This window comes from Zootoca vivipara, chromosome 6 (assembly GCF_965207765.1).
Source record: "Zootoca vivipara chromosome 6, rZooViv2.hap1.1, whole genome shotgun sequence".
NCBI lineage: Eukaryota > Metazoa > Chordata > Lepidosauria > Squamata > Lacertidae > Zootoca > Zootoca vivipara.
The window spans coordinates 84,062,449-84,089,095 of NC_142589.1; the positions used below are offsets into that span (position 1 = coordinate 84,062,449).

The 26,647-nt window shown below is 52.3% G+C and overlaps 1 protein-coding gene across 1 annotated transcript; it reads left to right on the plus strand.

Moving 5' to 3' along the window:
* Positions 1 to 36: 36 nt before the first annotated feature.
* MAP1S (microtubule associated protein 1S) lies at positions 37 to 24,659 on the plus strand. Its single transcript, XM_035119725.3, has 7 exons — positions 37 to 271; positions 11,126 to 11,227; positions 13,327 to 13,409; positions 15,944 to 16,084; positions 17,826 to 21,042; positions 21,516 to 21,730; positions 23,397 to 24,659. The coding sequence occupies exons 1-7, from the start codon at positions 97 to 99 to the stop codon at positions 23,550 to 23,552; spliced, it is 4,089 nt and encodes a 1,362-aa protein (XP_034975616.3). The 5' UTR covers positions 37 to 96; the 3' UTR covers positions 23,553 to 24,659.
* Positions 24,660 to 26,647: the final 1,988 nt, after the last annotated feature.

A 26,647-nucleotide genomic window follows, 5' to 3' on the forward strand; every position in this document is an offset into this window, starting at 1 on the left:
TCTCATTGGCGGGACCTGGTAGGCGCGGCGTGCGCCTTCGAGGGTGGGGCGTCGGTGGGCGTCGCTAACGGTCGCCTCCGAGGGGCGCCTTACAAGATGGCGGCGGGAGCAGCGGCCGTTGGAGGAGGAGGGGGGGGAGCCCCTCTGGCGACCCCCGCTGCTGCCGCCGCCTCAGCCACAGCCGAGGCCCGCTTCTCCCTCGTGGTCGTCTTCGGCGCCGGCGGAGGACGAGAGGGGCTCCGCACGGCGGTCCTGAGGGCCGTGCGAGACGGTGAGGGGGAAGCGGAAGTGGGGGGAGGGGCCGGGAAGTGGGGGGAGGGGCCCCAATCCATATTCTCTCCTAAACCAATTTGGGGTGTGTGTGATATGTGTACCGCCTTTTTCCATCAGATAACTGGGTCTCCCTGCTGTTATGTATCTGAACTTGTGTGTTTATTAGTATTTGTATTTATTTGTGTGTATGTTTATACATTTGTTTTCTCTTCAGCCAAGTATATATATATATATATATATATGTGTGTGTGTGTGTGTGTGTGTGTGTAGGTATAGATATAGTTTTCTACAAATGCATTTTCTGTCTCGGGCAGTATATACATATACAGAAAGTAAAGCAATATTGGATCATCATAATACCAGTATGATTCTCGTTCCTCTCAGCATAACACTGACACTTACTTATTGGAAAGGTTTTGACATTAAGGGTTGTACTGTATATCTAAATACAGATAGGTAGCCGTGTTGGTCTGACGCAGTCAAAACAAAATTAAAAAATCCTTCCAGTAGCACCTTAGAGACCAACTAAGTTTGTCATAGGTATGAGCTTTTGTTATCTGAAGAAGTGTGCATGCACACGAAAGCTCATACCTATGACAAACTTGTTGTTGTTGTTGTTTAGTCGTTTAGTCGTGTCCGACTCTTCGTGACCCCATGGACCATAGCACGCCAGGCACTCCTGTCTTGCACTGCCTCCCGCAGTTTGGTCAAACACATGTTCGTAGCTTCGAGAACACTGTCCAACCATCTTGTCCTCTGTCGTCCCCTTCTCCTAGTGCCCTCCATCTTTCCCAACATCAGGGTCTTTTCCAAGGATTCTTCTCTTCTCATGAGGTGGGCAAAGTATTGAAGCCTCAGCTTCACGATCCGTCCTTCCAGGGAGCACTCAGGGCTGATTTCCTTAAGAATGGATAGGTTTGATCTTCTTGCAGTCCATGGGACTCTCAAGAGTCTCCTCCAGCACCATAATTCAAAAGCATCAATTCTTCGGCGATCAGCCTTCTTTATGGTCCAACTCTCACTTCCATACATCACTACTGGGAAAACCATAGCTTTAACTATACGGACCTTTGTCGGCAAGGTGATGTCTCTGCTTTTTATGCACACGAAAGCTCATACCTATGACAAACTTAGATGATCTCAAAGGTGCTACTGGAAGGATTTTTTAATTATTTATTATTTTATTATTTATTTTTTATATCTAAAGTTAGCCATACAGGGAGAAGGAGGATAAAGAGGAGGCCCATTGGGAAGAATGGAGGTGACTGACTTGGCCCATTTGAGTAGGACTGATTTGTTGGATGCAACTTAGTGTTTTGTTAAGTATTTATTGAATTTGTATCCTGGCATTTCAATCTGGCTGCCACTTCAATTTTCTTAAGCAGGTCAGCAGAAAAGCTTATCTACTGCATTGCTCTCCCACCTTTTTCTGCAAGGAGTGCATGGTTCACCCCCACCTCCCTTAATCCCTACAACGACCCTGCAAGGTAGGTGAAGAGGCTGTGACCAACCTAAGGTCCCCCAGGGAGCTTCAGGATGGAGAGGGGATTTGAACCCTGATCTTCCATTTTTGCCATTGCAAAAAGATGGTGCCTAGAGCCCTAGACATTCTGTTGCAGCAACTGCAACCTCTGTTTGAGATGCCCTTTGGAGAGTAGTTTATATATATGAGTTTCTAACAATGCTGGCTCACAGGCATGTAGCTAGAGCTCTGTGGTAACTTCAGAGCAGTAAAGAGTGCTGGACCAGGACGTGGAAACCACAGTTCAAATAGCTGCTCAGCCTGAAATGATGACCTTGGCCCAGTCACCCCATCTCTCAGCCTGACCTACCTCACAGGGTTGTTGTGTGGATGAAAGGGGCAGGGCGAGAACTATATCCACTACCTTGCGCTCCTTGGAGGGAGAGAGGGCTAGATGGGGAGCTGATTTCTATGGAGTCATACCCTTAGTCCACATAAATTAGTATTGCCTGCACTGACTGGCAGTATTGTATCATCAGGGATTCAGGCAGGAATCCCTCCCATCCCTTCCTGTAGATGCCACTGGGGCTTGAATGTGGGGCCTCCTGCTTCCAAGGCAGTCTCTCTGCCACTGAGCTCTGCCTTTATAAACTTAATGCAAAAGTCAACAAGCAAAATAAGCTGAAAACATAAAACAGAAGAGCAGCGGAAGGCAGTTCTGTTCAGATTTTTATTATGTCTTGTACATAAGCTCTCCCTCTTTCTCTGTTTGAGATGGATTTTTATTCGCTTACAAAACCTCCTCCTCCCCAATTCACGTTAGGTAGCAAAGTTTTCCCAAGCAAGAGGCTTGCAGCAATCAAAAATGAAATTAATTGTATCCTCATCATATGCTGTCTGTAAAAGCAGAATGTGGGGTTTGCTAGGCTAGACTGGCAAGTTGTGTGTGTTTTTGTTTTAAAATTAAAATAATTTCATGTAGGAAGACAATTGTCCATCCAGGCTTACCACAATTCCCGTATCTTCTTGTTGGTTTTTCAAGAGCTTTCTTCCATATTGCCCATGTAAAAAAATAAGGTTGTCCTCTTGTGTTCACGCTTGAGGGTAGGTCCCTTTGGGATTGGTGGAACTTGCTTCCAAGTAAACATGGGCGGGAGTGAGTGAAATGAAAAATAAGATGCGAGCGCGCAGCCACATGTGAATGTTATGTTGCTCTCTGTTGATGCTTCTTCCATTTTGAAAGCGTTTGATTTGAGCACTTTCCATTCAGGGCTCATTCCATGCAGCAAGGAGAACATAACAGATGTTTGAGCATGAGTTGTGCTTGGATTTAAATACCTCAGGGGACTTTGTAGGAGCGTAAAAACCCAGAGAGAGAGAGTGCAGCTTTTGTCAGTTTTCTCTTTTTTAAAAAAAGGAGTGTATATTTGGCTCCTAAGAAATTGCACTTTTTTGGGGGGGGGGCAGAGCTAAGAAGCTGTGTGTGTTTGCAAAGGGAGCAGGGTTGATTTGTTGCTTGGTTGAGGGAGCCGGGAAGAGAGCGAAGGAGCCGGGAGTGAAATGGGGAGAGGAATCTGAAGCATGTGGGGTGGCTTGGTCTGGGGAGGGCTGTGCGGGGGAGGTAGCAAAGTGAGGACGGACGAGAACATGGCTCTAAAATAGCTGTTTTGGGTGTGTGGCACCCCCTTCAAAAGCACAAGACCTCTGGGCCACCCCCTGGCCCAGAAGGCAGAGCAAGCCTTCCCCATCTCTGTTTGGCCTTCCTCCTCTGCTCTGGATCATAAAGTACCTTAAACCCAGATTACGGTTACCACAGAGGATCTAGGCACCATTCCCTCTACCAATGACCCAATGATGAGGAAAGCTTCACCGGGACTCCACACTCTTTGTTGTGTGAGGCTGCAGTTGTTCTGGGACCAGTGCTGCCCTTGTAAGTAGCTAAAAATTCAGAATGTGGCCCCTTTGCCCCAAAAGACTGGCTCCCCCCCCCCCCCGCTGGAGGGTTCCAGGCGAAGAAGTGTCATGCCTTTGTCACTGGAGTCACTCAAGTCTTTGCAACGGATGCTGCGTCGCTGTGCCCTGGGGTTCAGGGGGGCAGAGTTCCAGTTGGCAAGTGAAACCCAGGCAGAAAGGCAAGTGGCATTTGAAGGATCCTGGCAGGATCCCTTCTCCTAATTGCCCTCCGAGTGCTAATTGCTCTTAATTGCTCCTGCTGTGCCTCGCCATACCTGCAGGGCCTGCATTTTGTTCAAGGGTGTGGCCCAGCCTCTTCTGCAAGGTGCATTGTAGGGTGGGAGCCAAGCACACCTGTTAGGCTGCTGGGATGAAAGGCGCTGTTTGCTGCAGTGGCTCCGTGTCTGGTCGCATGGAGGGATTGGGTCCCCGAGAAGCTCTGGCCATGGACAGAAACGTTCCATTTGCCAGGGTTGTGCCCAGCTCAATTCTGCTCCAAGGGATGTGTTGGTGAAGGCTGCCTTCCTGAATTCAGAGCTATGTGAATGTAAGAATAACCTGGGTGCAGCAGGGTCAGACCAAAGGGAGCCCATGCAGACAGCCTCCTGCCCCCCCAGTGGACAACCAGAGACGCCCCACCCCCTCATGGGAAGCAGGACCAGAGTGCAGTGTGAGAAACTCAGATACTGTATACGTTAATTGCCAAATGGCACCTTAAACCTAGGTTATGGCCGCCATAATGGAATGTCTAGCCACAATCCCTACCCCACAAGCAGGATATTATTATTAATGTTGTTGTTGTTCTATACTGCTTTCTATTTTTAAGAAAAGAATCTCAAAGCGGTTTACAACACATTAAAGCATCAAATGAAACAGTCCACAACAAAACAAATTCAAGCTTCAAGGAAAATATTTCAGATCCTTCCCTAGGTGACATTCAGCTTTCTCCATATTTTTTTACATGGTTAATTTATAGAGCTGCCCCATAGCAGAAGTGATCTAGGAAGGCAGAGTGGTGTAGTGTTGAGAATGTCAGACAAGGACCTGGGAGATCAGGGTTCAAATTCCCACTCTATCATGAAGCTCCCTGGGGTTCCTTTGAGTCGGTCACAGCTTCCTAGCCACAGGATCATTGTAGGGTTAACTGAGGAGGGGGTGAACCATGGTCTCTTTTCTCCAAGGTGAGATATAAATGCAGTAAATGAGCTGTTCTGCTGACTTGTTTAAGAGTAAAGACAACAGCGGCAACATGTGGACCGATGAAAAATGAGGGCAGAAAGAAAGCTGGAGGCACTAGCCAGATAGAGATGCAAGTCTCCAACCTGGCGCCCAGAGATCTCCATGTGGTCAGCATTGGACCCGTGCCAGTTGCAAAGCACACCTGGAGGATTTTTAACACTGCCAGCCTTATGTCCTCCCAGTGGCCAATATGAGACTCCGCATGGGAAGCAGGACCTGAGAGCCACAGCAACTATCTCCACTTGGGATTCCCGGGGACTTCCATTCTGCTGCAGGCTGACTCTGATGTTGTGTAGTTTCTTTGCCTTGTGCAATAGCAAATACAGCCATGAAGTCTAGAACCTTGTTTTCTTTTCCTAAAGGAAAGCAGTGGCTCTTGAATCCTGGTGTTGACTGGCTGCCCAGGCCTGCCTTCTGGCTCTTCCTCCTCTCCTGCTGGCCCCGATCCAGAGGCTTCCTCATTCTGTGCAGGTTCAGGCTGATTTGGCTGGAGCCTTAAATGGGCAAAAGAAGCAGGCACCCCATCCCCTTCTCTCTTCTTTGCCTCCCTTGTCCCTCCCCCCCCCCCCCGAGGCAATTCTGGGCTGGCTCCAGGGGCCTTCCCGGGCAGCTGACTCCTCCTGGACTCTGGTTGTGAGCCATCTGGGCATCTGGCTGGCTGCATTGCTGTGTGGCTGACTCAGGGGACATTCCTGGAAGGGATGAGGCTCTCTGGGTCACCCGAGGGGCTGCTTGGAAGCACCACTGAGCTGATGTGTCAGGATGCATCACTCAAGGGGGGAGGAAGGAAGGCTGGAAGGCCAGTGAGAGGGAGTGACTGGCTGAAGGTCACCCAGTGGGCTTTGAGGTGGCTTTGGGGATTCAAACCCCAGTCTGCCAGGTGTCTCCCAGTCTCCTAACCACTACACCACACTGCTCTCCATGAGCCTGGATGCTGATGGGAATTGTAGTCCAAAACAGCTACAGGGAAAAGTTGCCCAAAGTGGACATTGGTAGTTGGAGTCGCTCTTCGCCAACTGTGTGTGTGCAATGAGCAAGGATAATAATAATGTGTTTTGTGCTTTTACATTATATTTTTATGTGGTGAACCGCCCTGAGGTCTGCGAATGAAGAACGGTATACAAATTTAAAAAATTTTTAATAAAAAAAGTTGCTCTATGTCCGCAGGGTAGGAGGGAATCAGAGTTTGGGAAGTGGACTCCTTGGTTCTGTGGAAAATTTGTGGGCCTGCCCCCATTTCTTTTAACTGGAGTGGATCATTGTTTTACAAATCAGCATTTTAATGAAAGAAGGTTTTATTTAAACCTTTAACATGCCACTGTCTAGCGCTGTTCCAACACCTATGGGGCCAGCCTGGTCCCATACTCAAGCCCTGGTTTTTGCTGGATAGAGAGCCTAGGACTACCTTTGGCCTCATTTCGAAGCCTGCAGAGCTGCTGCCAGTCAGGGCAGACTGCACGGAGCTGCACGAACCTAGAATTGAAGAGTTGGAAGCGTTCCCAAGGGTCATCTAGCCCAACCCCCTGCAATGCAGGGATTACATCTAAAGCATCCCAGTATAAGGCAGCTCTTGATGTCCTTAAGGAAAGGGGGCAGCTGAAGAAAGAGATAAAAGGGTGCACCCCACCCCCATAGTTGGTTCAGCCAGGTCCACCACCAGCATGTGGCCGCTGGTAGATGTTCCCTGGGGAATGTGGCCTCTGTTCAGACGAGAGGCTGCCTGCCCCGTGCTCTGTTTGAAAAACCCTGCAGGGGCCACCTCGGCCTTCTCTGCTGCGTTGCCAGGCTTCCTCTGACCGGACACCAAACAGGAAGCAGCTGCAGCTGACCTCTGAGATCAGTGGTGCTTTTTTCCCTTCCCCTTTTTAATAAAGGAAAAGAGTCCCAGTTGGTGTGGAAGGGGGACACTTCAAGAGAGCCTCAGACTCTCCTCCTCCTCCTCCTCCTCCTCCTCCTCCTCCTCCTCCTCCTCCTCCTCCTCCTCCTCCTCCTCCTCCCTGCTGTTAGGGATAGGAGTGGTCATCCTTTGTCTCACTCACTTTCTTTCCATTTTAAGAGCTCAGAGCTGCAAAAAAACCCTGCAGCTTTGATCCAAAGGAGCCTCTGTAAGCAGCACCCATGTGAAACCCAATAATGGAGGCAGGGCAGAAACATGGTGATGGTTTCAGCAGAAATGGGGGAACTCAGGCCCACCCTCTGACGGGTTGGAGGCTCCCTGACCATAGGGGCTAAAGGCAGCAGCCTTCTGGGACAGTGAATCATAGAAACATAGAGTTGGAAGAGTGTTTGTGGTGGAGGGTGGATCTGTCCTAAGAATGCAAGAAGGGCCTGCTGGACCAGGCCAAAGGGGGGCCCATCAAGTCGAGCATCCTATCCTCAACAGAAGCCAGCCTGACACCTCTTCCTGCAAGCCCATAAGCAGGATCTGAGCACAAGAGCACTCTCCCCTCCTGTGGCTTCCAGCAACTGGTATGCCTCCAGTGCTTATGCAGTTTTCAAATCATATTTGTAGTAGAATAAGAGAACTGTAGAGTTGGAAGGAACCCTGAGGGTCATCTAGCCGAACCCCCTGCAAGGCAGGAATATGCAGCTGTCCCATGCACCAGGGATCAAACCTACAACCTCGGTGTCATCAGCACCATGCTCTGCAAGCTCTGGATGCGCCTCTCTGCTAAAGCCAGACTCGTATGCCAAAGGGCTAACCTGCCTTGGTTGGGGGCATTAATGGAAGGAAGGTGGGGTAAAAATCAGATCAGTGGGTCTCCACTGTCTCCTGCTTTATGAAGTTGGAGGTTGTGTTGCTTCCTGCAGCAGCCCTTCCCGTCTGCAAGCAGAGCTCTCTCTTCCTGGCTGCTCATGCAGCAGCTGCAGGCCGACCTCCAGGAGGTTGAGAAACTGGGACATTTCCTGGGAACTTGAGCTGCTCCTCTTGCTGCGGATAATTGGGGACCTTTGAGAGTTGGCGGAAACCTCTTTTTCCTGAACAGTTGCTTAATTTAAATACTGGCTGGTCAAAGGAGTATTTGCTAATAATACTCTGAGCTGGTGGCTTTCTGACTCGTGGATCCCGTCTCCAGACGGAAGCTGGTGTTGGAGGAACGCGCGCCCTGTCTCTTTGCCACGTAACCCTCTGCGATAAGCTTGCAACACTTGTCTTTGCCCTCTGAAGTCAGCTTAATTTATAGAGCTGCCCCACAGCAGAATGACTCTAGGAAGGCAGGTTGGTATAGTGGTGAGAGCAATCAGAGTTCTAATCCCCACTCCATTAGGAAATTCACTGGGCGATCTTGGAGTCTGTTGCAGCCTCTTCATCTTCAATTAACGGAGGGGGGGGGGGAGTGAACCTTGGACTCCTGGGAGAAAAAGATGGGAGATCAGTGCAGTGAATAAGCTCTTCTGCTGAGCTGCTGGAGATGTCATCTGTTAGTCTGGTGCCCAGAGATCTCCACGGGGGTCCCAATTGGACCCATGCTAGTAGCAAAATGTGTTTGGCACCTGGGGAGTTTTGAACACTGGTTCCAAAACCCTTTGAGGCTAAAAGATCCTCCCCTTGGCCACCTACCCTAACCCATAAAAAGCATTATTCAGAGTAGCGGTTTCCACAAACCACTGAGGAAGATTATACAGTGGTACCTCAAGTTACAAACGCTTCATGTTACAAACTCCGCTAACCTGGAAGAGTTACCTCGAGTTGAAAACAGAAATCGTGTGCCGGCGGCGCAACAGCAGCAAGAGGCCCCATTAGCGAAAGCACACCTCTAGTTAAGAACAGTTTCAGGTTAAGAACGGACCTCTGGAACGAATTGAGTTCGTAACTGGAGGTACCACTGTACCCCAATAAAATGATACAGTAACAATTGCACAGTTATTCAAAACCCAGTTAAATTCATTTTAGTTTAATTTAGCAAGACTGAGGCACTGCTTTTCCAAGTTACCGGTGCTTAGCAGGGCTCTTTCCTACCACACTTAGTAACTACTTCAGTGTTCAGAAAACTCTGCCATGGGGAGCTTGATGAAATGATTCCAGTTTCCCACTGCCACTTATCCGGAGTCTTAAATCACCACCTCCTCCTGCTGCTGCCTAGCTGGGGAATCCCACAGGCCTCTTTGTATGTGGGCTCCTCATTCTCAGTCTTTCCCAGCCCCCTTGAAACAGCAGCAGCGGCATTTCTGGTTCCCCCCCACCCCCGTTTGGGATCTCGCTCCATTGCTGCCTCTGCCCTCAGGAACCCCCACGCTGGTGGTGCTGGACTCTGCTTAGGCGGCGAGCATCATGCAGCCGCAGTGAAGACGCGCAAACACCCACGTGCCGCACCAGGCCAGTTTCTGAGAGCTGCAGTCTTGCATCTCAGCTGACGCCACCTGCGCTGGTCTTATGTAAGCTAGCGGGTCATTGTGGGGGGGGGGCAGAGACATTTGGGGGCCTCAGTGCAAGCGAAGCAAAACTCGCCTCCTTGTTCTGTGGGCTGAAGAATGAACTTGTGGTTTCTTGTGGCCGGTCCTTGATCTTCTCATTTTGCCTTGCTGCCGTAGGCGCTTTGGAGAGGGAGAGAGATCCTCTTTGCCGTCATGCTTACGGCTGTCTCTTGCAAAATTGAGCTGATGTGATGTCTGTGCCATACAGGGAGAAAGCTGTTGGGATGTTTGCCGTCTGGTCCCTGTGAGGGAAGGGGGAGCTGTCAGCTCTGGCCGGCAGCTAAACACGTGGGGGTTGTGGTATTATTGTATTTTAATCTTTTGTTGGAAGCCCACAGTGGCTGGGGAAACCCAGCCAGATGGGTGGGGTATAAATAATAAAGTATTATTATAACAGTGAACACTCCAGATACGAATTTGATTCGTCCCGGGGATCCATACTTGCCCTGAAAAGTCCGTATCCGGAGGTGCTGCTTCTGCACACGTGCGCGGCGCGCCAGAGCGCTTCAGCGCATGTGCGCGTTGAAACCCGGAAGTATATAGTATATTTGCCATGTTCGTAACTCGAAATTACGTTACCCGAAGGTAACGTAACCCAAGGTACCACTGTGTTATTGTTGTTGCTGCTGTTTATTATCATGGAGCAGCAAGAGTAGTTCTCCGATGACTGGGAAGAGATCCCAGTAGGTAGGAACCAAGGCATCTGGAAAGCAGTAGAGCAGTAAAAATCGGGGGAAGGAGCAGTGATAGAACCTCAAGATACATAAGCTAATTGCCAAATGGCACCTTAGACCTCAGTTGCAGTCGCCACAATGGAATGCCTGGGCGCCTTTATTTGCAATGGGAATTATTCATAGAATCATAGAATCATAGAGTTGGAAGAGACCACAAGGGCCATCCAGTCCAACCCCCTGCCAAGCAGGAAACACCATCAAAGCATTCCTGACAGATGGCTGTCAAGCCTCTGCTTAAAGACCTCCAAAGAAGGAGACTCCACCGCACTCCTTGGCAGCAAATTCCACTGCCGAACAGCTCTTACTGTCAGGAAGTTCTTCCTAGTGTTTAGGTGGAATTTTCTTTCTTGTAGTTTGAATCCGTTGCTCCGTGTCCGCTTCTCTGGAGCAGCAGAAAACAACCTTTCTCCCTCCTCTATATGACATCCTTTTATATATTTGAACATGGTTATTCTTGCTATTCATTTAATTTCTGTATGGCTTTATATTTTAAAGAAATAATCTCAAAGTGGTTGACAACACATTAGACCATGAAATAAAACAATCTGGAATCAAAAAAATTCAAGCACCAAGGAGAGTATTTCAGGTCCTTCTCTAAGTGACATTTGGCTTTCTCCATATTTATTTACCAACATAGTTTATAGAGCTGCCCCATAGCAGAAGGACTCTAGGGAGCCAGTGGGTGTAGTGGTTAGAGTGTTGGACGAGGACCTGGGAGATCAGGGTTCGAATCCCCAGTCTTGTCGTGAAGCTCACTGGGTGACCTTGGAGTCACTCATGGCCTCTTCACCTACCTCACAAGGCCGTTGTAGGAATTAACGGAGGGGGGAGTGAACCATGGAGTCCTTGGAGAAAATGGTGGGAGATAAATGCAGTAAACAAGTTCTCCTGCTCATAATTTTGGAGGGACTAGCCAGAGGGAGCACATTGGCAGCCACCTTCCCTGGCTCTTGGGAGCCAAGGGCTCCGGCCGCAGTGGCCCTCCCGCACTTGGCAGTCTGCTTAACACCACTGCTTCTCTCTCTCTCTTCCCACCTCCCTCCTCCAGGGATCCGTTCTTGGGACATCGACTTGACTGCCTGCAACCTTGACCAGCAGCTGAAGCTCTTTGTCTCTCGCCACTCAGCCACCTTCTCCGATATTGTGAAAGGTAAGGAGGTAGCAGAGGCACCTCCCCCGTCCCTCGGACAATGTGGACTAGTGCCTCCCCACCTGCAAATGCCTTCCCTGCTCTTGCGGAGGCAGCAAGGAGCTCTTGGGCAGGCAAGCATGTCGACAGTAGGCTCAGCTGGTACCCATGGGCATCTCCCCCCCCTCCAAGAATGAGCTGGCTGTGTCCTCAGATGACTCTGCCCACCCACTCCGCCCGATGCTGAATTAACATTGGAATGCTGGGCCAGGGAGGCTGGCAGGGGCTGCTGGGAAGCACCTGTTCCCTTCTTGGTCCCCAGGGCAAGAGCATCTGCCTCCTTTCTCCTTTTGTGCCAGAGGAAGGCAAACCTTGCTTTTCTCCTGCACTGGAGGCACAACGGCCCTTGCACGCAGGGCAAGGCTCAGGTATCAATGTCAGAAACTCTGATATATAAGCTGATTGCCAAATGGCACCATAAACTGTTGCCACCACGGAATGTTTACCATTATTTTTCATTTCATTTTTATGCCGTTTCATATTTTAAAGGAAAAAAATCTCTGGGTGTGGAGGCCCCTCAAGTTGCCAGCTGACCTCTGGTGTGGTGCCCTCTGGACAATATTGGCTGTTGCCCAGCATCACCTCGAGAGCCTGCTCCTTTGGCTGTCCCTGATATTTTGTCCATCAAGAGAGAGCCAGCGGCTTCTCAGCCAAGTGCCCAGCACCCTGATGGGACCCTTCCTCTCCTTCGCAGCAGGGACAGTTTAATGTTTTTGGAGTTCCCTGCTGGCATGATCGCCAAATATCTCAGGGCTCCAGTTCCACACTTTGGGATACTGCAGGCAGGCGTCTGAGTTGCAGCCACATGGTCGTCTGTCTCGAGAGACAGTGGAGTGTGTCTCTGGGGGTGAAGTCCAACAGCTGCATGAGCAGCACTGAAGGGACCTCTCCAAGGCGCAAGCCTGGCCCATGTGTCTGGGGGTCCAGAGAAGACCCCCATCTCGGCTCGGGTGATGGTGTCCAAAGGAAGGCAGAGCAAGACATTGGGCACCAGCTTGGCTGCAGGAGTTGCCAGAAGGAGGTGGACAAGGCACCATCCCAGCCGTCTTAGGGACTCCATTCCGGATTTGTGTAGGGTTTGCTCCTGAGCCTTATCTTCTCCTGAAGATACCCTGCAAGGTAGCAGTGATTTAGGGTCAGAGTTTTGCTTCTCTGACATGGACTCCCTTCCCTGGTAGACGAGCCACATCTGCAGTTGCAGCCACTGCCGCCCCACAAATTGATTGCTCGCCTCAAGCAGCCTTAAAATGGCCCCAGGGCCATTTTAAACTCCTCTTAATAGTTGTGCTGTGACCTTTGTGGGATCAGACAAACCCTCTTCAGGTGCCTTCGGGTTTCTTGAAGCCTCTCGGCCAGAGATCTCACAGGATTGGGAGCAGGAAGAGAGAGAACCCAGCAGCCAGGCTTGCTGGAATCTGGCAGTGCTGCACTGCCACCTTCTGGGGGGATGGAGCCTCGCAACGGGGAGCCCTCTTCTCCAGAACCACTGCTTTCTTCGCCATTAAACATCAGGAAGAACTTTCTGAGGGTGAGGACCGTTCAGTAGCAGGATGGACCCCTCCCTAGAGATATGGTGTATTTTCCTTCAAGATATCTGTCCTGGGTGCTATAACTGAGATTCCTGCATTGCAGAGGGTTGGGCTAGATGACCCTCGGGACCCTTCCAACCCCCTACAAATCTATGTAAAGAACCCTTAACGTATATATATGATTATATTTATCCCATTATGCACGCGCTCGCACACACACACACACACAGATTCAAAAGTTACGATGCAGCTTTGTCCACTGCCCTAATATCACAGAATGATCACTTCAATCCTCCTTCCCACATCGCTGTCATGTTGGCTTGCCCAATATGCTAAATAGGAACCCAACTGCAAATGGTATTGCTAGGGTTCATTTGGAAAAGCATTGAGAGCCAGGCTGTGACTATCATAATGCTGCTATGTGAATCTGTGATGCCTTGCAGGAGGTTGGGCTAGATGGCCCTTGGGGGTCCCTTCCAGCACCACGACACTGTGGTCTTTCAACTCTGTCGCCTCGTCTTCCCTCCCCAGGTCAGCGGGCTCTGCACCATCGCGGAGACCTCCTGGAGACGCTGGTGCTGCTGAACCCTTCCGACAAATCCATCTACAACGAGGCGAGTTGCCGGAAGAGGCAGCGGGAGGGCAGAAGGCTCTTGGGCTGGGGTCCTGCTTACGCTTTCCTCCCCTTGGGGCATTGGGTTGATCACTGTGAGAACAGGATGCTGGGCTAGATGCTTTGACCTGATCCAGCAGCCAGGCTTTTGTGGAACCTCCAGGTCCAGAGGCAGTCTATCTGGATCCTTGGGTTCTTAAGAGGGTATTTGGCCATTGCACCGTCTCCATCGCATCTGCAGAAAACAGCAGCAGGAGACTCTTCCAGGTGGTTCGCAATTTAGCGGAACCACCTGCTCCATCCGGGCCCAGTACGGGCCACATGATCTCCTGCAATGATTTTGCAAAGTTTTTTGCAGATAAAGTCGCTCAGATTCGGGAAGAGGTAGACTCCACCGTGGGAGCAGGGCCGGGGCGGGGGAGTGCTAGAGTCCTGTCTAGTCAAGTTTTGTGGGATCAATTTCAATCTGTTACCTCCGAGGATGTGGACAGGCTGCTTAGACGAATGAAACCAACCACCTGTCTCCTTGATCCTTGCCCATCCTGGCTTATAAAAGCTAGCCAGGAAGGGCTGGGCGATGGGCTTCGCGGGTTGGTAAATGCTTCTCTCCATGAGGGAGCCTTCCCAGACCCGCTGAAAGAGGCGGTTATTAAACCGCTTCTTAAAAAACCATCTTTAGATCCGGCCAATATGGCCAACTATCGCCCAGTCTCAAATCTTCCATTCTTGGGCAAGGTGATTGAGCGAGTGGTTGCGGAACAACTCCAGGCACGCCTGGAAGAAGCGGACCATTTGGATCCCTTCCAGTCAGGATTCAGGCCTCATCATGGGACTGAAACTGCCTTGGTCGCACTGGTTGATGATCTCCGGCGGGCTAGGGACAAAGGTAAGAGCTGTTTCCTTGTTCTGCTGGATCTCTCAGCGGCTTTTGACACCATCAACCATAACATCCTTCTGGACCGTCTAGAGGGCTTGGGAGCTGGGGGCACTGTCATGCAGTGGTTCCGCTCCTTCCTCCTGGGCCGTGTTCAGAAAGTGGTGGTGGGGGATGAGTGTTCAGACCCCTGGGCTGTCACTTGTGGGGTGCCTCAGGGTTCTGTCCTCTCCCCCATGCTTTTTAACATCTATATGCAGCCGCTGGGAGAGATCATCAGGGGGTTTGGGCTGGGTGTCCATCAGTATGCTGATGATACCCAGCTCTACCTCTCTTTTAAATCAGAACCAGTGAAGGCGGTGAAGGTCCTGTGTGAGTGCTTGGAGGCGGTTGGAGGATGGATGGCGGCTAACAGATTGAGATTGAATCCTGACAAGACAGAAGTACTGTTTGTGGGGGACAGGAGGCGGGCGGGTGTGGAGGACTCCCTGGTCCTGAATGGGGTAACTGTGCCCCTGAAAGACCAGGTGCGCAGCCTGGGAGTCATTTTAGACTCACAGCTGTCCATGGAGGCACAGGTCAACTCCGTGTCCAAGGCAGCTGTTTATCAGCTCCATCTGGTACGCAGGCTGAGTCCCTACCTGCCCACTGACTGTCTCTCCAGAGTGGTGCATGCTCTAGTTATCTCTCGCTTGGACTACTGCAATGCGCTCTACGTGGGGCTACCTTTGAAGGTGACCCGGAAACTACAACTAATCCAGAATGCGGCAGCTAGACTGGTGACTGGGAGCGGCCGCCGAGATCACATAACACCGGTCCTAAAAGACCTACATTGGCTCCCAGTACGTTTCCGAGCACAATTCAAAGTGTTGGTGTTGACCTTTAAAGCCCTAAACGGCCTCGGTCCGGTATACCTGAAGGAGCGTCTCCACCTCCATCGTTCTGCCCGGACACTGAGGTCCAGCTCCGAGGGCCTTCTGGCGGTTCCCTCATTACGAGAAGCCAAGTTACAGGGAACCAGGCAGAGGGCCTTCTCGGTAGTGGCACCCACCCTGTGGAATGCCCTCCCACTAGAGGTCAAAGAGAACAATTACCAGACCTTTAGAAGGCATCTCAAGGCAGCCCTGTTTAGGGAAGCTTTTAATGTTTGATGGATTTCTGTATTTTAGAATTTCTGTTTTTTTGGAAGCCGCCCAGAGTGGCTGGGGGAACCCGGCCAGATGGGCGGGGTATAAATAATAAATTATTATTATTATTATTATTGCACGAAGAGGAGGGTGGGCCCCCTTTGGGTGAATTGGGGTGGAGAGCCCAACTCCAGAGACCGTGAATGGGTAAAATCCTGCTTCTGAAACAGGTCTCATGGTCTTGGGGCCTGCATGGTACACCCATGCCAGTTGTACGAAACGGCCCGCTTTGCATGGCACTGGAGAGTCCGTGGACTATTCCCAGGGCCTGGAAATAGGAAAACCCAACATACAGCTCTAGAATTTTTCCGGCACTGCAGGGGGTTGGACTGGATGACTCTCAGGGTCCCTTCCAACTCTACAATTCTATGATTCTGTTGACTGAGGGTTGGCTGGAAATAAGCCCCAAGTAGCTGGAAATCTGAGGTTCCAGGGCCTTCCCTTCAAGGCCTGACTTTCTCTCTCGCCCTGCAGCTCTGCAACCTGGTCACGGACCCTTCGCGCCATAAGCTGCTGATCTTTGCTGGGCCCTGCATCGAGGAGACGGGGGAGCTGGTCCTGCAGACGGGCACTTTCTCCTTGCGAGACTTCATCCAGATCTTCGCCGACAAAGAGGTACGTCTCCCCAGCAGCAGCCTGGAGCAGCAGGGAGGAGTTAGCCGGTGGTGCTGAATGAGTTAGGGTGGCAAAAGCGGGAAAGGGCTGGCAAAGACCCTCCCCTAAATGAATCCTTCCAGACTGGGTAGGAAGCAGTTGGTGTGGAGGCTGTTACTCTGGCCAGACAGCTGAAGACCAGAGAGGAAGAAGGATGCTCTGGGGCTCATTTTATTTCCTTTTCCGTTAGAAGTAACTATGCAACCTTTAGAAGACATCTGAAGTTTCTACTTTCAATGCTTTATTATGCCTTTGTGTATGCTGGAAGCCACCCAGAGTGACTGGGGCAACCCAGTCATCATTATTATAAGTTGTGATGTTAATAGTTGTCACGGAGGTTGCTGGCTACCCTCAAGCAACGACACTCCAAACCATCTTGTCTTTAGTGCTTTTATTATGCAAGCTATTTGCAAAGCAAGAGCTTCAGGAAAACATGTCTACTCATTGCTGTCAGATTCTCCCAATGGCGCTTTTCGGCTCCTCCCCCAGCAGAGTAGTTTGGGGACCCCAAATCTCCTCCCCCTGCGTTTGCCAGGGTGAATTTGAAAGGACGCTCCTCTGCTGTTTCCCCGCTTGAACTTTCTAGTGGCCCCCCCTTCCTTGCTGATATCCCAGGCTGCAGGAAGGGCTCTTGTATGCTGCCTGAGCCCTGGCCCCTTCCGCTCACTTCCTGCTTCCTTTCTCCTGTCCTTCCGCTGCTGTCCGAGCTGTCCGAGGAGCTGGATTTGATGGGGGGGTGGCTGCTCCCTGTAAGCCCACCCCCTTACAATAGTAGTAGTAGTAGTAGTAGTAGTTGTTGTTATACCATGTCCATCTGGCTGGATTTCCACAGCCACTCTGGGCAGCTCCCAGCAGAATAGTAAAAACACAGCAAAACATTAAAAACCTTCCTATACAGGGCTGCCTTCAGATGTCTTCTAAAAGTCAGATAGTTATTTCCTTGACATCTGACAGGAAAACGTTGCACAGGGCGGGCGCTACTACTGACTACTGAGAAGGCTCTCTGCCTGGTTCCTTGTAACTTCACTTCTCACAGTGAGGGAGCCAGCAGAAGACCCTTGGAGGAGGACCTAGTGTCTGGGCTGAACGATGGGGGTAGAGACGCTACAGGAAGGGGCAAGGTGTTTATTTCAATGTGGGAATTCACCAATAGAAGAGCTGAATGGAAAAATTTTCTGTGTGACTCTGCCGACTGGAAACGGGACCCCAAATGATTGGTGTTGTTGTTGCTGCTATTATTTGTTTATTTAACCCCACCCATCTGCCTGGGTTTCCCCAGCCACTCTGGGTGGATTCCAGCACATATAAAATGTAACATCAACCATTAAAAACTTCCCTGTATAGGGCTGCCTTCAGATGTCTTCAAAAAGTTTCATGGTTGTTCATCTGATGTTTGATGGAAGGGTGCCACCACCGACATGGCCCTCTGCCTGGCTCCCTGTTGCTTCACATAATTGCAATGAGGGAACCCCCAGAAAACCCTCAGAGCTGGACCTTTGTGTCCAGGGTGGACATTTGGGATGGAGACGCTCCCTCAGGTATACAGGGCGGAAGCCATTTAGGACTTTAACAGTCAGCACCAACACTTTGAATTGTTCTTGGAAACATATTGGGAGCGAGTGAAGATCCTAGTACCAGTGTTATGTGGTCACTACAGTATATGGTGCATAGTGCACTGACACCTCTCTCTCTCTTTTGCCAGGTTGGAGAGTTGCTCAGCTCTGCAGACCCATCTGCCAGGACCAGCCTGACGGTCATTTGCCCGGACTTTGGGGAATGGAAAGCTTCCCAGCTGGGTCAGCACAACCTGTTGGACTTCATTGACCTTCGCTTCAACCCGGGCCCTGTGCTGCCCGAGATGGAGGGCCTGCAGGAGTTCCTGGAGTACCTCTCGGAGTCGCTAGACCCCCCGTCGCCCTTTGACCTCCTGGAGCCACCCAGCACCGTCGGCTTCCTGAAGCTGTCCCGCCCATGCTGCTATATCTTCCCTGGCGGCAGGGGCGACTCGGCCTTCTTTGCCGTCAACGGCTTCAACATCCTGGTCAATGGCGGCTCCAACCCCCGCTCGTCCTTCTGGAAGCTGGTGTGCCACCTCGACCGCATCGACTCCATCTTGGTGACGCACGTGGGCACTGACAGCCTACCCGGCGTCAACAGCCTGCTGCAGAGGAAGCTGGCCGAGATGGAAGAGGATCCCTCCTCGCAGGGTTCGCCAAACGAGGACTCTGTGAAGAACCTCATCTCCCCAGAGCTGGGCGTCGTCTTCCTCAACGCCTCCAAGAAGCTGAAGGCCATTGCGGGTGACTCGGGCGTCCTGAAGAGCTGCGACGAGGCCCGCTTGGCGCTCCACTACCTGGACAAGCTGGGCATCCAGCCCAGCCCACTCTGCAGGGACGGCGGCCCCAAGGTGGAGCCCACTGTCCTCTTCCAGAAGATGGGCGTCGGGCGCTTAGATATGTACATCCTGAACCCAGTGAAAGGCAGCAAGGAGTTGGAGGTCCTGATGCAGCACTGGTGTGGCAACGGCTGCCCCCAGGGGCTGGAGCTGCCTCTGCACTGTGTGACCTCCATCTGCGCCCTCCTGGTCTGGCACCCCGTCAGCCCCACAGAGAAGATTGTCCGGGTCTTGTTTCCTGGCTGCACGCCCCAGAGCAAGATCCTGGAGGGGCTGGAGAAAGTCCGGCACTTGGAGTTCCTCAAACATCCGGTGGTCACCCAGAAGGACCTGGAGTCAGGGTCCTCCTCAAGCAGTACCCCGCAAAGCCAGCAGAAGAGGACCGCCAGCCAGGAGAGCCTCAAGCAAAGCCAGCAGAAGAGGACCGCCAGCCAGGAGAGCCTCAAGTCCGGCTCCAAGCTGAGCCTCCCAGAGCCCAAGGAAAGGAGGGAGGCGAAGGCGGCTGGTGCCAGAGAGCGCCCCATGGCGCCCAGCGAGACCTCAAAGGGCAGCCTGGAGGAGGAGCAGGCCAAGGAGCCTCGTACCAAGGTGGAGCCATCTTCCGCTGTGAGGCCCAAGCAGCTGAAGGAGAAGCCGGTGGCCAAGAAGGACACAAAAAAACTCTTGCCAAAGAATGACGCTGCCCTCCCGGGGAAGGTGCCCAAACGGGAGGCGAAGGCGGATCCCCCCAGGAGGGAGACGGTGGCCAAGAAGGAGGAGAAGGCGGAGGAGAAAGCAGCAGTGAGGCAGCCGAGTCGGGAGCTGAGGAGGTCAGGCAGCGCGGAAGTCAAGAGGCCCCCCTCCAAGATGGGCAGCTTTAAAAAGACCCTACCCAGCCTCAAGAAGGAGGCAGATAAGCCGAAAGCCCAGACGTTGAAAGAGGCTCCCCTCAAGATGCCCAGCAGTGCCAAGGGGGCAGCAGGTGGCCTCTCAGACGGGTCCAAGTCATCAACGGAGAACGGGACGAGGGAGAGTTCTCGGCCAGAGGCACTGGGGGCTGAGTCGACAGACGAGGGCATCACTACAGCAGAGAGCGAGCTGGAGCCATCGCCACTGGAGTGTCCTGGGAATGGGGTGCTGGCGACCCAGAACGGGCTGTGCATGGGCGGAGACCCTGAGAGCCCCCAGCCCTTCCGGCACCTGGAGGCCAGCTCTCCGCTGAGGGGTGCAGGCCCCCCATCGCCACTGGCTAAGACCCCCAAAAGTGAGCGGAGCGTCAACTTTGAGCAGACCCCCACGGGCACGCAGGCAGGGCTCCACCCTGAGGGCGAGGAGGCTTGCGGCAGCTCTGAAGAGAAGACCCTGGAAATGATGTCTCCGGCCAGCTCAGGCCCGGCCAGCGCCAGGCACACTCCTTTCCACCAGTCTCCCGTCGAGGACATCATCATGGCTGAGGAGCCGGTGGCCCTGACCAACTCCTGGCGCCCGGACGGTTCTGCCACCGGGCTCCGTGTTTCGCGGGACAACTCCAGCTCCTCGCAGGAGAAGCCATCAGGGTGCCTGTCACCCAGCCTCTACCGCGATGACCTCCCGGATGTCTCACCCACCATCACCACACCCTCACTGCCGGCCGAAGTGGGCTCACCGCACTCCACCGAGGTGGATGAGTCCCTCTCCATGTCCTTTGAGCAGGTCCTGCCACCGGTCAGCGAGTTCCAGGAGGAAGCAGAAAACGCCCGCCCAGGGGGACTCACCCCAGAGCCGGACGTGGGCAAAGGTGGCCTATCCTTGCCCATCCGGCCCTGCCACCCGCATCACGCCCAGCGCTTGGACGGCCACTCCCTGGCACGGCGCGCCCGCCGCTCTGACTCGCCCCATGATGTGGACCTCTGCCTGGTGTCCCCGTGCGAGTTTGAGCACCCCAAGTCGGAGCGCTCGCCCTCAGCCAACTTCAGCCCCCGGGATATGTCGAACAGCAGTGACTTCTCCCAGGAGCTGACCAAGCCACTAGGGGGCCAGCAAAAGGGACTGCGGAGCCGCAAGCCCCACCCCCTGGCCGACGAGACCCCGCCCACGTCACTCAGCGAGTCGCTGCCCACCCTCTCAGACTCTGACATCCCGCCCGCCACAGAGGAGTGCCCTTCCATCACAGCGGATGGTGGGCTGGACTCGGACGACGACCCCGAGAGCCTGGCGCGGGCTCGCGACCCTCTTCCGGCCGCCCTGAAGGACCCCCTCCCGCTCCCCGCTCAGCCGGGCATCTGCATGGTGGACCCTGACCGAGAAGGGGCAGCCAAGGGCAAGAGGCCAGCGGCCCGGGTGGGCTCCGCTCCTCCCAAAGCAGACTCAGCCCCCAGAGGCGCGGCCCACAACAGCAGCCGCATCAAGCCTTCCTCGACCAGCATCGGGGAGAGAGTCCGGACACCCGCTCTGAGCCGAAGTGAGCTGTCTGCCTCCCGTGCCAGTGGGGACCACCGGGCATCCCTCGGACAGCGGGCGGGAAGCAGCAGGCCATCCTTGGGGGCAGGCAGAGCATGCCCTGCAGGTAGGAAGAGGAAGGGACGGGAAGGGAAGGGATGGATCTCATCAGCCCCAAGCACAGTGCCAGGAGGGTGCCCGGATCAGGCAGGTTTTCTCCCCACCCAAATTGTTTTAAATCTGTGTACACTGTGTACTGTGTACTTGGTGAGGAGCCAAATAGCCTGCCTGGCCTCTTGAGTGGTTCTCGATCTCGGTGTTCTCTGCAAGTGCCTAGCAGCACCTCGGTGTTTTGGACCTTGTGGGAGCCCCAGAGTGGTCCTCTCCCTTTCTGCATGTGCTCCGTGTTGTGATGCACATGGGCAGCAGAGAAGAAAAGACATTTTTCCCGTCTGCAAATAGCAGGGTTAAATTCTGTCTTTGCAGCCGTTCCTTTGCGTTTGTGCTGCATCCAATGGAGGGTGGGGGTGTCTCCCAGCCGGCGTCTCCCCTCCATGCCCATCTTGCAGCCAACATTCCCCATTTTTCTCCCACCTCCAGGTGCCAGACCCAGTTTCGTGCGGCCCCCTGTCTACCTGGAGCTGGCCTACATCCCAGGCTCGGCGAGTGCCCAGTGGGTGGACGAGGACTTCTTCCGTCACATTCGGGCGCAGTGCTACGTCATCAGCGGCGAGGACCACATCAAGGAGGGCGTCATGCGGAGGATCTTGGACGCCCTCCTGACCGGGAAGCAGCACTGGGCACATGACACCCAGGTGGGCAGGGTGGTTAGGGCCAGCGGGTTGCTCGCCATAGACCATCTCGACACTTGGAGATCCCGCTGGGGTCTTGTGCTGCCGGCCAGGAACCTCCCTGGGATCGAGGCCCTCTCATGCCAAGGATGCTCTCTAGCGGGACTCGTTTAATGCCCGCTGAAACCAGGGCGGCATCCACTGGCAGGGTTAGAGAATTAATAATATGGCATGCAGGGTGCCAGGAGGCAGCTAGGCACTGCCTGCTCCCTTCTTGGTCTCCAGGGTGAGAGCAGCTGCCTTCTCTTTTTGTGCCAGGGAAGGCAAACCTTTTTTTTCTCCTGCAGTGGATACACAGCAACTCTTGCTTGCTGGGCAAGGCTCAGGATTAGGGTTAGAAACTCAGAAATATAAGTGAATTGCAAAATGGCACCTTAAACTGAGGTGGTGCTCTCCACCACAGAATGTCCAGACTCTCTTTTTTTTAACAGTGAAAATTATTGTTACATCATTTTTCATTTCTTTATCAGTTTATATTTTAAAGGAAAAACCTAAAAGCAGTTTACAACTAGGGCTGGGCGATATCTGGTTTTCAACATCGGGATACATCACCAGCTAAACATCACAATATACTGATAGATCCCAATGTCTGAAATAAGGATGGAGCTATGCAGAGGCCCGGCTGGCTTCACGTTTTTCCCTACATTGTGATTTTTGTATAGCAAACACGCACAAGATTCACGATATATTGCCAGGTCAAAAATTATGAAACCAATAACACAGTATTGACTTGCAACCAGTTTTGGACGATATGTCAATATATTGGCCAGCGCTATTCACAACACATTGGAACATAAAATAAAACAACCCGTAATAAAATAAATTCAAGCTTCAGGGAAATATTTCGGATCTCTAAGGGGAATTTTGCTTTCCCCATATTTATTTACTGACTTAATTTATAGAGCTGCCCCATAGAAGAAGGACTCTAGGAAGGCAGTGTGTTGTAGTGGTTAAGAGTGTCGGATGAGGATGTGGGAGATGAGGGTTTGAATCCCCACTCCATCATGAAGCTGCGACTGACCTTGGAGTCAGTCACAGCCTGTTCACCTACCTCATAGGGTCGTTGTAGGGATCAATGGACGAGGGTGGGGGGTGAACCATGGACTCCTTGGGATAGAAATGCAAGAAATAAGCCCTTCCGCTAACCCGTTTAAGAAAGCCAGAGGGGCCAGCCAGACGGAGACGTCGGTTGCCAACCTGAATGCCCAGAGATCTTTGCAGGGTCACAGTTGAGGTGGGATTTGAACCCTGATCTCCCAGCTCCTACTCTGACATTTTCACCCCTCACTGCCTTCCTAGAATCCTCCTGCTCTGGGGCAGCTGTATAAATTAAACAGGAAGACAAATATAGGGAAAGCAAAATGTGCTTTGAGAGAAGGATCTGAAATATTTCCCTTGAAGCTTGAATTGGCTTCATTCTGCACTGGTGCCTGGCAGATTTCCAGCACTGCTCCCTTCCAACGACGCCGAGGTCTACAACCTTGCTTGCACACAAAAGCCGATGCTTGGCAACTGCCGCGTTGTTGCCTTGGGAGGGTGGTTGAGTGTTTGAAGCTGCCTTGCCAAGACTCCTGTGGCCAACGGACGCTCACCCCTCTTCCTTCCTTCCTTCCTTCCTCCTCCCTGCCAGGTGACCCTGATCCCCACCTTTGACTCCCTGGTGATGCATGAGTGGTACGCAGAGACACTGGAGCGGCAGCAGGCGCTGGGCGTCACCGTCCTGGGCAGCAACAGCATGGTGGCCATGCAGGATGAGACCTTCCCAGCCTGCAAAGTGGAGTTCTGAAGCCTCCCTCTCCGCCTTGGGGCGCATCTGTGGGGGGAATGGGAGACGAGAGGGACCTCCCTGGGTGCTGGAGGGGGGCAGGGGTAGAGACTCCCCACCCTACACTGAGACACTTCCAAAGCCCCCCCCCAGCAAACCTTACCCACACTGCTTTGTGTCTGGTTTGTTTGCATGTTTCGCCCCCTCACCCCCCCCAAGCTTCTAACCCTGGTCAAGCGCAGAGATTTAGGATTTGGGGAGATGTGGTGTTTGGCCAGCAGCCCCACCCCAAAAGGCCAATGGCCAAGCATTCCTGGCCTGGGGTGGGTGGTGGAGTCTGCTCTGACAAGGGGCAGAGTGCGGTGCCCCCTCCTCAAAATGCAACTTGCCCCTTGCCACGAGGGCCAAGTCTAGCAGATCCCATGAAAAATCTGCCTGGGGGGTGGTCTCTGAAAGGCTTGGTCAGTTTACCTGCAGGACCTTTTTTTAAAAAAACATTTTTTAAAGAGTGAAACAGGGTCTTTGGGGGTGGTGCGTGTGTCTGCTTATTTTAAGAGGCAGCTCTGATTCCCGACAGTTTGGGGTCCTGGCAGGGAGCTGCTTATTTCCACTGGGGTGGGGAGCGCGCGTTGTGTTGCTTGGCTTTCTGAGGTCGCTCCCTGCAACAGCGCCCTCCCTTCCCTTAAAAATATCCCATCTCCTCCTTGGGGCCGATTCTCCATCCTACCCTTTTAAAATCTGGTTGGGCCCATAGCCAATGCTTCCTCTTGGGGGGTCCGGAGCCAAAATTCCCCCGGGAATTGATCTCTCTCTCTCTCTTGAGGATCACCTTCCCCTTACGCCTCTCAAAACACCCCCCATTTCTTCTACCTCTTTATGTTGAAAGCCAGCAGTGTGTTGTGTTGCATTTCATCCCGAGGCCTGTCTTGTTCATCTCGGGATGCTTTAATCCACAAAGACTACTCTGTAAAATCCAGCCAAAGCACACCCCTTTCCAAAAAACCTTCTCTCTCCCCCCTAAAAATACCACCTCCGTTTTTCTCACTCCCTTAATGTATGAAGGAGCGCCAGGGTGGGGGTGGCAGAATGTGCCCCCTCTCTCCTTGCAAAATGTGACACTAAACTTCTGTTTCTTTTTTCTTTTTTTAAAGGAAGGAAAAGGTGCGGGTTCTCCACCCCCCTTTAAATGTGCATTTTTTCTATAAAAAAGACAAAAAAGCAAACAAAAAAACAACCATATACAAAACAGTTAATGTATTGAAAGTTTTTTGTCGTCCTCCCCACCCCACCCCATAATTTATAGGATCACATTTACATCTTCCTGGCTAGGCACAGCAGCAGGCTGTCAAGGGGTGCAGTGTAGCAGAAGGAAACCCCCTTTTCTCCTCCTGCCCCCCAACCAGGATGGGCACTGTGTTCAAATCCTGTGTGGTGTGTGTATAGGACTGTCTTTGCCAACCCTGGTGCCCCTGATGGGATATTTTGGGGCACTGATGGGGTTTTATAGGGTCTCCCCAAGACCCTGGGTTGGGGGCCAAGGTTGGTTTAGATGAAATGTGTTTTTTGTGGGGAGCGGGATAAGTTGAGAATGTTTTTCACCACCTTTAGTGCTTTATACGTACATATATATCTATATATGTATATATATATATATATATATATATATATATATATATATATATATATATATATTCTGCTTAGTTGGAAACCCGTTGGGAAGAGCAGAAAGGTCATGGGATGGAAGAGGCAGCCAGCGCCCGACCGGCCCCCCAACTCTTAGGAGGGCATCACTTGGGGGGGGGCTGAGCCCTTTTCTCTGCTCTTCTCTCTCTCACCCTCACCTTTGTAGCCGTTGACACACTCCGAAGCCATGTGACCCGCTCACGAGTTGCCGTGTCCATCCACACCCGAGAATGCAGAAGTGAAGAAAACAAAACACTGTGTTGGAACCTCTTGAGAAAAAGCAAAGCCCTAGTGGTTAAAAGAGATAAAAGGTGTTAAGACTTCTTTCTGGCCGCTGTGTCTTTCTTCTGCTGTGTGGGTTTGTGTCCCCCAAGTCAAACTCCGACTGTCATCCTCCTCTGGACCTTGCAGGGTGGGCTCACGTCCCTCTCGGCAGCAGATCCCTCTGAGCGCCAGCTAATCAGCGGCTTGGAAAAGCCCCAAATGACAGCAGCTGGATTTATTTATTCATTTAGGGCAGTGGTTCTCAATAGGTGGTCTGCAGACCCGGGAGTCCACCCAGCGTGGTCTGCACCACCATTCACATAACAAAAAGGACCATAGGGAGATTGAAGTGTTTAAAAGTAAGGGGTCCGTGGCCTGGCATTTGAAAAACAGGGGGTCTGCAGTACTTACCGTAGCTAATTGGAAACCAGTGCTTTGGGGTGTTTGAGCTCCGCTCTTCAGGCAGAGAAGGGTCCATTTCACAGGCTTGCCATCTTTAAACAAATCCTTTGCACCACAAGGAAAGAGTGGGAGGGAAGAGGAAAACGAAAACTAGAAAACAAAAAACAGAACTCGGGCACAGGGTTTGTTCTGATAACGGCCGGCTGGCACAGTCCAGGGGCAGAAGGTCCCTACGTTTCAGGGGGGTTGGGCTAGATGACCCTTGGGGTCCCTTCCAGCTCTAGGTTTCTAGCAGGTACTTTGACCCAGCCGATGGAGGCAGTCTTGCTGCTTCCCACCTCTCTCCCGCTGATGCAACCTGAGGGGAAGGGTGGAAGTGTCCGGAGCCTTAAATGTCCCAGGTCCCAAATACCAGAAAGGCCACCTCCTCCCCTGCAGACCTGGGAGTTGAGATCAGCAAGGCCCGCCCCCTTCTCCCTGTCTTTCCGAGGCCTGCACAGCTCTTGGTGATCAATGGCCACATTGGGTGATCAATGTGACAGCAGTAATTGGCATTTCCCTAATACCGCCTCTGCCTTCAAATGGGAAAAAAGGTTTGGGGGATTCCCAGTATCGAAAGGTGGGGATGCAGGGCAGGTCTAATCGTTTTGGTCATTTTCTGGAATTGACAGGTCCTGCGAACCTACAGGGAGCCCATCCAAACTTGGCGTATCAATAAATATAATGACATAGCAGCCTGTGGACATAAAATATACAATAAAAGGATT